The 11692-nt window shown below is 41.9% G+C and overlaps 1 protein-coding gene across 3 annotated transcripts in view; it reads right to left on the reverse strand.

The window, feature by feature from the left end:
* The window catches only part of GALNTL6 (polypeptide N-acetylgalactosaminyltransferase like 6), a 1489735-nt gene that overhangs the window by 935972 nt on the left and 542071 nt on the right, over nt 1-11692 (reverse strand). For all 3 annotated transcript variants that reach the window (XM_066573529.1, XM_066573530.1, XM_066573531.1), the window contains one exon: nt 2765-2903. In XM_066573529.1, coding sequence (XP_066429626.1) covers nt 2765-2903 — 139 coding nt within the window. The remainder of the gene's footprint in view (nt 1-2764; nt 2904-11692) is intronic.

Genomic DNA, 11692 nt, shown 5'->3' on the forward strand with positions numbered 1-11692 from the left:
TTTCTGGCCATTTTAAGACTTGTATATGTATCCTATATACTGCACACACAGAGAAGAGGAGATCCTTATTATCTATCATATACAGAGTAGCAGTAACAGCATGAAGGATGTTGTACAGCAGTACTAAGACCTGTAGCTGGGAATCCAAGACTGGCACTAGATAAAATCTTACTATAAAGCTGCAAGTCTCTCTGCCTATATTTATCTCAAGTTGCTCTCTCTTCTCCTCACCTCTTCCTAGACTTTTATGGGCCACATAAGACAACAGCAAGCAGAGCTCGACTTCACTTCCTGTAATCTTTCTTAGTTGCGCTGCTACTAAGAATATTGTGGCAAATTTGGAGTTGCTCCTGTTTCCGCTCTTTAGCTAGACTTATTGTATACAGTACAGTATGTCATTTCCACTAACAACGAGTCAAATAGTTTCACACTAAATTTGAGAGTATGTAACCTTAGAATTATTCAACTCTTTGAAGACTTTGAATACCAAGAATTATCTTAGTAGTATTATTAAATGTTCATAATAGACACGACATGTAATTAGGGCTCGTTCATATCTGTGTTAGGGCTTTCTATTTCTCTGCTCCATTTTTAAAGCAGAAAAATGTAATTTAAATGGAATTAAAAATTTCTGGGTTTTTTTCCCCTATGATCACAAATGGGTTTAAAAAGAGAATGCTTTCAGTTTGCTTCTGTTTCATTATGTTTCCATTCTTTTTATGGAAAAACTAGTGATGCAGACACAGAAGAAGTATACATTTTTCAGTATAATTTTCCCCTTTGTATGTTCCACTGCAGGTTTCAGTTTAGAATTACCTACAGTAGTTTCTTAGGATAAAATATATTCAACATACAATGGTCTTTCCTAGACCATTGTAACTGGAAACCATGCTCAGCAGACAATGCCAAAGACAGCCCAAATGTGCTGTAACCAATCAACATGGACATTTCACTGGTAAAATATCTGTATTACTGAAGTGCTTCGACTGATTGACTGGCAGGTAATACCGATGCTAGGAGGAGTTGCTCCTTTGGGCACTAAGTGATGGGTGACTCCATTTCATTCTTCTGCTACATTACATGTACTGTGTGGGACCCTAACAAATCAGCAGTCCTTAATATACTGTAAAGTGATCCCCAAAGCTATCAGCAGCTATTTCTGACTGTTACATGTAAGGACTTGCTTTATCTGTAATCATTAACTGCTTATATTATTCAAACTTACTTTTTTCTTATGTTATGGGTGATATTTTGTGACCTTGGAAGCAATTATCAATTTTCTGTAGATCTACAGTCTCAAGTTATAATATTTTCAACTTACAATGATCATTCTGGAACAAATATTGTAACTTGAGGTTTGCTGTACTGCTTCTCCAACAGGTGTAATTTTGTATATAATCTAATATACAAAAGCCTACAGGCTTTTTCTTGCACCACACTTTGGCTCCTTTGCGTGACCTTTGGTGGATGATTTTGGTGCCAGTAGATTTGTGACATCCTCACCGCCACTGTAAAATCATAAAATTTAAGTTTGATACATTGAGGGACCTGCCAGGCAAGGTCAAAGTTTCTATGTTAAGTCTAGTGGCACTGTTGTACTTCAGCCAACAGCACTGCTAGGGAGAGTCAAGAGTTGCCAAGCAACGTTCATATCAAACAAGTCATATCATACAAGTTTGACTGTTTCATGTCCCCAATACGTGAAAGACCAAGCCATGGACAGTGAACAGTTGAAGCCAAATCCTTAAATAATCAGTTCTTAAAACATTTACAACTATCCTTCCAAACATTTTATGTTCACATCAATCAGTTTTTGTAAATCATTAGACTAATGGATTTCTAGATATGTTGTGATTAGAATACAACCTTGAAGGCTAATTTATCACTGTCAAAATACTGTTAATTTCATCTACAACCAGCTATACCAGGTTAATAAGTCAAAAACCAATATGTACAAAAAAGGGGCAAATTTCCTAAAACAAAAATTATATAAAAAGTTGTACATTTTAGTGGTGAATGTCTTTTGTTTTGCACAAAATCTTTGACTATTTTAGTTTGACACTACTCACCCACTTTTTAAGAAAGTATGCATAGCCTAGTGGCAGAAGGCATAGTCATCCTGCCCAACAGAATTGCTATAATTTATACCAGAATCTATGTCAATTATACCAGAAATCTATGTCAGCTCATCTTTTTTTGGAGCATGGCTGACCTAAGATGTGCCAAGTATATTAAGAGGTGTGCACCTTTTAATATATTTGGTGCATTTTCCTCCAGTAAGATTCATACTAAGACTGGCGTTTGAAACGCCAGTCTTAATAAATTCCCTTCAGAATTTTAATTTCACATTAGAATAAGCCTCACACCAGAAAATTACTTGGTCACTCTTAGTGATATTTTATTACAGCAGATTTTTTTTTTAGAAAGAAACCATAATCTATGAGTGATTTCATTTCCATTCATCAGTTTTATTGGATTGCAGCGTGACCCTATAATGACTTATTTAATCAGTTTCAGCTAGATGCTCTATGTAATGAAACGATGTGTGGAACCTTAAACTTAAATTACATAAGTGTATCTAAAATTCCCAGATTTACCTAATTTCCAACAGGGCCTGTCTGCCAGCCGCTACATCAATGAAATTAGATAACGACACATAGCAATTTATAGCTAAATTGATTAGATGAGCATTTTACTTTTAACCATTTTTAATATATATTTATTTTATTATTCAATGTATATTGTAATGGGAAGGTCAACTTACTTAGGATGTCGAATGTCAGGGAGGGATCTCTCCAATGGAATATTGTTGCTAACATATATATTAAATCCATTTTCTCTATAAGCTGTGTCATCTTGGTCAACTTCATTAACTGGATATGGTTTCCCATGTTCACCTTTACCTAGAAGAAAAAAATTATCAATTATACATTCCCTAAGAGAATGTGCTCAACAGTCTAATTATTTGGTGTTCCCTATGGTATTTACGTATACTGGAAAACACTGTACTCTATTTAAATCAATGTTTGACAAAAAGGTTCCTAATGTTCAGCCAAACTACATAGCTATATAATATCAGTAAAAAAAGAATGTTGAAAGCATTTGAATCCCATTAATATACTATTCTTTATAAAATAGAAATGAGAAAACAGAAAACATATGATTACATTAACCTATAACCTGCCACTGTGTGAATCCACTGTTGCAGATAAAAGGTTAAAGTGACCTATCGATTGACAGTGAAAATGTTTATGCAGAATGCATAGTTACCATACTTGGTGCCATCCTTTGCCATGTTGCTGGCCTACTTCACTCTGTTCCCAATCCCCTCTTCATGTATGTAAAACAACTGCACATTCTTAAACTATCCTATGCACAGTGTACTTCAGTAGTCTGATGCACTTCTGCCTGTTCCCCGATGGACGAACACTGATGGAAGCCGCACCAGCAATTACAAGCACTGGCCACTATACAGGGATCAGAGCAATCTCCTTCCGTTCTGTTTCTCAGTATGTTTTGGCACTGACAATGGGCACCCTATCAGTTAATAAGCCTAGGTCATGAGCAATGGACCCAGCCAATCAACTATTGATTACATACCCTGAGGATAGATCAATAGTATTTCCCTTTAACTATACATTCTGCATATATAGTGACATTTTTTACTGTCAACTGAAGAATAGCTTTCCTTTGTAGTGGTCTAAGTAGTCATACGAGTAACAGTTTTTCCATTGAATTTATTCTAACGTACATATCCATGTCCTGTTAGCATTGCAATCACACAATCATTTACAATACCCATTACTACTTATCTGTCATCTCTCCATTATGTATCTTCTAAAAATGGACCTATGGGTCTTTATACGCATTAGACTTTAGTTATACAAACCCACCAATTACGGAAGGTTCGGGTTATTCTCTGATGTGTATGAGGCGACTCAACTTTCTACTGACAAATTATGTCAGAAGTAAGAAGAACTAGAGACATTGAATGTCAACATGCAATTCTTTTGTTCCCCAGGAGGCTCTGGAGCAACTATAGGATCCCTCTCTAGACAGGTGAATGTTCACTAAGCCAACCATTCATGTGTGTGGGGCAGCCAGGGAAAACAGGTGTTACATGGACAATCCTTGGTCTGACCATTGTAAAATATGTATGAGTAGCTGTAGCATAAGCACAGCCTAAACAATAGGTATTGAATCATGCCACGAAGAATGCAACCATGCAAGCTTTATAGACAACTATTAACAGTGCAATATGTTGTACTGTAGAGGTGAGTGACTTAATGTGGCCATACACATTAGATAGAACCTAGTTAGGGTCATTTTAGATGGAACAATTGTCACGCCCTTAAACACCCAACAATTGTCTTTGCAATTCTTGCTCATGTGCTTTCATGTAGAAGCAATAATTGTTCAGTGAATGGAGATAGAGCTGGTTGGAAATTGCTTCCAACAGATCGTGCCCATTCATAGGAAACAGGCAGTCATTCATAGATGACCGATTGCCTGTTCACACAGGCTGATCATCGTTTGATTTTTATGCCTGCAGAAACTGAACTACAAACGATATAAGCGAGCAAATGACTCTTCAGTGTTCAGTTAATGGCAGCGTTTACATTGAACAATTATTGTTCAGTCTCATATGATCCAGGGAGGCTCCTTAATGGTGGAACAGCAGTTGAAAAAACAATTGTGAACATTCATTTTGCAGACACAACCATAAATATTTTAGTCCATATTGGCTGCTGCAGTTGTTCAAACTGGCCATACATGTTCACTGACACCAGGTGATGGACGATAGATCTTTCTAGGACATTTCAAAGAAAGTTATTTAAGAACAGTCTTGAAAAGAATGATTTTTTTTGTAAATGAGAAAAATAATGTTTCATGAGAATAAAAGATCTTTGGTCCGACAATTTCAAACATGGCAGACTTCTTTCCAGATGAGGATACTGTGTTATTGATCACCTAAAACTATCTTTCCTTGCTATATTTCACGTGATGGAACACAGTTTTTGGTTGAAATGATCTATTTTCATCAACTTTAGTCTAATGTGCTAGGGAACCTTAACTTTCTACGTGGCACTGCCAAAATAACCACATTTATATTTTAGTTTCTCAAACTAGAGCTACTTTGTTCAACTACAAATGGTGTTGTTGTGAAACAGAATTGTCTAGGAGGAAGAGCAGCTCAGTCATAAATCGGTAGGCTAAACAGCTGCGGAACAACAAAATGTTTACATGAAAAGTCACTTGTCTGTAATTGTTATTATCACTTGGCCGATTGTTGTTAAATGGTACAATTTTAGTGATAGCTGCTAACATTTGAGAATCTCTTTCAAAAGATGTCCAATAAATTCTGTGATTAAGATAAGCCATCTCCATCACAAGGAACATTTTGCTTTATTACTTTACACACCAACTATTTGTAAGTGAGCGACCAGGCAAAAAGCTAAGGAACGTAGTAAAAAATAAAAAATTACACCCACAGGGAATTGAAAGACATGATTGCTACAGTGTTAAGCCATGGTGTTCCGCCAACTAAAATAAAATGTTTTATTGAGAGGAATGAATGTCCATTTCTAAACATCACCTGTATTCAGACAGTTCTTACAGAACATAAAACATTATACTGTAGCTAAAAAAAGCAAACCAAAAAAAAAGTTTTACTTTTAAGTCTTCCAAACAGTTCACAGGGTGCTTAGGGCAGTTTTTCATCTGCTATTGGCTGAATCACCGATGATTTTTCCCTTTTTTCTTATATGTGATCTTTTGCCCCTGATTCTGAGCATATATATCAACAGTTTCCTAAAGGGAGTTTGAGCCTTCTATTCATATCTCTGGGAAATAGGGAATATTTGTACTGTCATATGAGACTGTATCTCAACAGCAAGAAAACAAAAGTCATGACCACAGTAGGCAAAGATACAGTAAACATAAAAATTAACAACAAAAAAGTCCAGATGGTCCAAGATTCCATCTTCCTTGGATCCAAAATCGATTGCAACGGGCAATCTGGACCGGAGATCAATAGACGGATTACACTGGAATGCAATGCAAAGAATGGAAAAGATCTGGAAAAGCAAGGATATTAGGATTGGAACAAAAACCAGACTGGTCAATGCAATCGTCTTTCCCATAACGACGTATGGTTGCGAAAGTTGGACGCTCAGAAAGACAGACAGAAGGAGAATTGATGTGTTTGAACTATGGTGCTGGAGGAGAATGCTACAGATAGCTTCGACTGCCATTTCAATGAACAAGGTAGTGTTAGATCGTGTCAAACCGAAAATATCACTAGAGGGCAAAATCATCAAACAGCGACTCTTTTTTTGGACACGTGATACACGCTAACTCACTGGAAACAGGACTGATAGCTGGCAAGGTCAGTGGAAAGAGATGATCAGGACGACAAAGAACAAGATGGCTAGATACAATTAAGGCCACCATGAACATGTCAATCGGGGAACTGAAAGAAGCCGTGAAAGACAGGAGTGCATAGAGAACATTGATCCATGGAGTGACCGAGGGTCAGATGTGACTGAATAGATAATAATCATCATCATCATCATGGGTGATTTACCTAATAAGTGTTTGTTTCAGGCAGCCTGCAATCTGGCTTTTTAACCTTTAGCAAGTGAGTTAGAGTTTTTATATCTAATAAAATGTATATACTTAGTATGGGGTTTAATGCCTTTGGTATTTGTTTTCACTTTAAGTCATTTATGACCCTTGCCAAGCTTCTAAGCCACTTTTTCCTGATAAATTTCTGTGTAGGTGCATGGAGGAGTCAAGATGTGCCTAATATTTTATGAGGTGAACTCCTGGATGGAAATTCTAATGTGATGTGAGCGCACCCTGAGGGCTCAGTCACACGGGCACAACGACGCCCGTGTTACTGCAGGTAGCAGACGGACGTACCTGAAGATGGACGTTTCTCTGCAACGCCGGAGGAAAGAACATGTGACCGGCTTCATTGCCGGTCATGTGTTCTTTCATCAGCGCTGCAGAGAGACGTCCGTCTTCAGGTACGTCCGTCTGCTACCTGCAGTAACGGCTCAGTCACACGGGCGCATCGGCGCCGATGTACGGGTGTCGATGCGCCCGTGTGACTGAGCCCTAACCCTCATTCTGTCTGTCTCCACCTCTATTGTTTCACCCAATTTACGCAGAGAGCTAACTCTAATAATCCTCAATGGTATTACTTTCTCAATCCAGGAAATTGTATGTCTTCTGGATACTTTTTTTATTTCACATATATTTATAAGAAAATTCAAAAACTGTATTTTTATATGTTCAAATGAGTTGTGTTTATGAACTGCACTTTCAGAAGTTTTGTACCATAGGTTTGCTGTTCTTTTAACAAAAAAATCTTTATATTTCTACAGATTTTCCAGTCCAGCTATGAAATACAAGTTAATCGGTCACTTTTCTTTCATTGACTTTTGGCTCTTGGGGAGTTGCTTATCAGGCATAGTAACATCAAGCCGGTTTTGCTTGGACAGACATAGTCTGCATGAAAGATATCCCTTAATAAGGAAATTAATGCAAGTTATTCATGTTCCAGAATCTTTTGCTATAAGTTTTTAAGAGGAATTACACTGTTAAAGATTTCAAAATGCTAAAAGGCTGGTTTCCCTGTGTTAAATTGGCTGTGTCATGTAGTTTTGAGCCATGCAGTGGTATGCCTGCCAAGTTCAATTTTCCCTACAGACCATAAAATTTAGCTTATTTTGTGAAAGTGAAATAGGGTAAACCAAACATCTTCTCCTTGCAAATTGTACTTATAAGACCTTCAGAGTATTTATTTGCAAATTGCAGACTCGCTACAGATTTCTCTAAATGTATACAGGTATGAGAAAACAAAATGTGAATGTTATGTCTAATTTAATGCATTCATCCTATTATTCTGATTGCAGAGAAGCAATCTCCTGAACAAATAAAGAAATAACAGTGTGGAAAAATATTAATGCCACCAAACGAAAGGCCCCACGAACATTGGTGAAAAGTCGTCTGAACCTGATGATTTTGGTTGGACCAGGTGACTATCATATGTGGATGGGGTGTCCCGACTTTCCCCTGAAAGATGATAATGGGAGAGAGAAGGATTGGGTAATACTTTTGTCCTTCATGGAAATAAACTGTCACCAGAGCTACTTGCCAGCGACTTAAAGCCCATTTACACGTAATGATTATTGCTCAAAATTCGTTCAAATGACTCAAAATTAGCAATAATCATTACATGTAAACACGGGCATCATGCACATTATGTTTGAACAATGATTTTCAGGTGAACTTAATATCCATCATTCAGACTCAGAGATAAAGTGTCTCTCAATACACCGCATGCTGTTATCTCCACAGGAGTCAGCAGATAGCATTGTAATTTGCTGGCAACTATGAGCTGAACAATGCAGCTGTTTGCACAGTTGCACATGTGATTAATTACAAGCTGGGCTCTGCAAACAGCTTCCGAAGGCCCTTTTACATGCAAATGAAAATGATAATGCGTTAATGCCATTAACACTTTATTAGAGATGAGCGAGCACCAAAATGCTCGGGTGCTCGTTACTCGGGACGAACTTTTCGCGATGCTCGAGGGTTCGTTTCGAGTAACGAACCCCATTGAAGTCAATGGGCGACCCGAGCATTTTTGTATTTCGCCGATGCTCGCTAAGGTTTCCTTGTGTGAAAATCTGGGCAATTCAAGAAAGTGATGGGAACGACACAGCAACGGATAGGGCAGGCGAGGGGCTACATGTTGGGCAGCATCTCAAGTTCACAGGTCCCACTATTAAGCCACAATAGCGGCAAGAGTGGGCCCCCCCCCTCCCAAAAACTTTTACTTCTGAAAAGCCCTCATTAGCATGGCATACCTTAGCTAAGCACCACACTACCTCCAACAAAGCACAATCACTGCCTGCATGACACTCCACTGCCACTTCTCCTGGCATACATGCTGCCCAACCGCCCCCCCCTCCCCCCCACAGCGCACACCAAAGTGTCCCTGAGCAGCCTTCAGCTGCCCTAATGCCACACCACCCTCATGTCTATTTAGAAGTGCGTCTGCCATGAGGAGGAACCGCAGGCACACACTGCAGAGGTTGGCACGGCTAGGCAGCGACCCTCTTTAAAAGGGGCGGGGCGATAGCCCACAATGCTGTACAGAAGCAATGAGAAATAGAATCCTGTGCCACCGCCATCAGGAGCTGCACACGTGGGCATAGCAATGGGGAACCTATGTGCCACACACTATTCATTCTGTCAAGGTGTCTCTGCATGCCCCAGTCAGACCGGGCTTTTTAATTCATAGACACAGGCAGGTACAACTCCCTATTGTGAAGTCCCTGTCGACCGACAGCATGGGTGGCTCCCTGGAACCCACCGGCGGTACATAAAAATATCCCATTGCAGTGCCCAACACAGCTGAGGTAGTAATGTCGTGCTTAATGCAGGTGGGCTTCAGCCCACACTGCATGCCCCAGTCAGACTGGGGTTCTTTACAAGTGGACACATGTAGGTTAAACTCCGTGTGCACCTACAGCATGGGTGGCTCCCTGGAACCCACCGGCGATACACAAAAATATCCCATTGCATTGCCCAACACAGCTGAGGTAGTAATGTCGTGCTTAATGCAGGTGGGCTTCGGCCCACACTGCATGCCCCAGTCAGACTGGGGTTCTTTACAAGTGGAAACAGATGCATTTATAATTCCCTGTGGACCCACAGCATGGGTGGGTGCCAGGAAGCCACCGGCGGTACATAGAAATATCCCATTGCATTGCCCAACACAGCTGAGGTAGTAATGTCGTGCTTAATGCAGGTGGGCTTCGGCCCACACTGCATGCCCCAGTCAGACTGGGGTTCTTTACAAGTGGAAACAGATGCATTTATAATTCCCTGTGGACCCACAGCATGGGTGGGTGCCAGGAAGCCACCGGCGGTACATAGAAATATCCCATTGCAGTGCCCAACACAGCTGAGATAGTAATGTCGTGCTTAATGCAGGTGGGCTTCGGCCCACACTGCATGCCCCAGTCTGACTGGGGTTCTTTACAAGTGGACAGATGTAGGTTAAACTCCGTGTGCACCTACAGCATGGGTGGCTCCCTGGAACCCACCGGCGGTACATAGAAATATCCCATTGCATTGCCCAACACAGCTGAGGTAGTAATGTCGTGCTTAATGCAGGTGGGCTTCGGCCAACACTGCATGCCCCAGTCTGACTGGTAATATGTACCTTAACAGTAACCGCGTTGGTGGGAAATGGCCTCGCCGCCATCATGTCTTTGGGAAGCCTCTGTTTCCACACCCCAGAGACATACCATTAGCAGCGGTATAGGCAGAGCCCATAATTAGTAACATTTCAGCCGTAGCATTAGCGACAGGCCCCACTAACATATCACTAGCAGCATTATAGGGGAAGCACAGTCTTAGTTCCATTTCAGTAATAGTAGCAGCCTACACAGGCCCCAGTAACAATTCTGAAGCAGCAGTATAGGAGGAGCACAGTCTTAGTTCCATTTCAGTAATAGTAGCAGCCTACACAGGCCCCAGGAACAATTCCGAAGCAGCAGTATAGGAGGAGAGTAGTCTTAGTTCCATTTAAGTCATTGTAGCAGCCTACACAGGCCCCAGGAACAATTCCGAAGCAGCAGTTCAGTGGGAGCGCAGTCTTAGTTCCATTTCAGTAGCTGCAGTATAGCCAAGGCCCAAGTTACATTTATGTAGCTAAAGTGTAGGTCAACCCCACACACACTTCTGTACCATGAGTGCAGGCGAAGAACATACAAATTGCTATGATTACACTGTAGGTGAGGGACCAAAAAAATTGGTGTACCAACAGTACTAATGTACCTCAGTAAAAATTGGCCATGCCCAACCAAGATGGCAGGTGAAACCCATTAATCGCTTTGGTTAATGTGGCTTAAAGGGGTTGTCTCGCGAAATCAAGTGGGGTTATACACTTCTGTATGGCCATATTAATGCACTTTGTAATGTACATCGTGCATTAAATTTGAGCCATACAGAAGTTATTCCACTTACCTGCTCCGTTGCTAGCGTCCTCGTCTCCATGGCTCCGTCTAAATTCGCTGGTGGCTTGCTTTTTTAGACGCGCTTGCGCAGTCCGGTCTTCTGCTCAGCACGAGCCGCTTCAGTGTGTTAGCCGCTACAGCTCTTCTGCGCATGCGCAGACGAGCTGTAACCTCTCGGGAGCGTGCTGGAGCGGCCATTCTGCTACCATCCTCTGTTAGAGAAAGGTGCAGAAACTTCAGCAGCCCAGCCGAGCGGAGACGAGAAGCCCAGCCGAGAAGCCCTGCCTAGAAGCCGCCCATGTAAGTGAGGGGTCGGGGGTGATGTGTTAGCCTACCGCCCTGCCCCTGAGCCCACCGCCGTGCCCCGGAGCCCACCGCCGTGCCCCCGATCCCGCCGCTGTGCCCCCCGATGCTGCCGCCGTGCCCCCGATGCTGCCGCTGTGCCCCCCGAGCCTGCCGCCATGCCCCCGATGCTGCCGCCGTGCCCCCCGAGCCTGCCGCTGTGCCCCCGATGCTGCCGCCGAGCCTCCCGCTGTGCCCCCGATGCTGCCGCCGTGCCCCCCGAGCCTCCCGCTGTGCCCCGATGCTGCCGCCATGCCCCCGATGCTGCCGCCGTGCCCCCCGAGCCTGCCGCTGTGCCCCCGATGCTGCCG

The sequence above is a fragment of the Eleutherodactylus coqui genome, chromosome 7, assembly GCF_035609145.1.
Source record: "Eleutherodactylus coqui strain aEleCoq1 chromosome 7, aEleCoq1.hap1, whole genome shotgun sequence".
In the NCBI taxonomy this organism is placed as follows: Eukaryota; Metazoa; Chordata; class Amphibia; order Anura; family Eleutherodactylidae; genus Eleutherodactylus; species Eleutherodactylus coqui.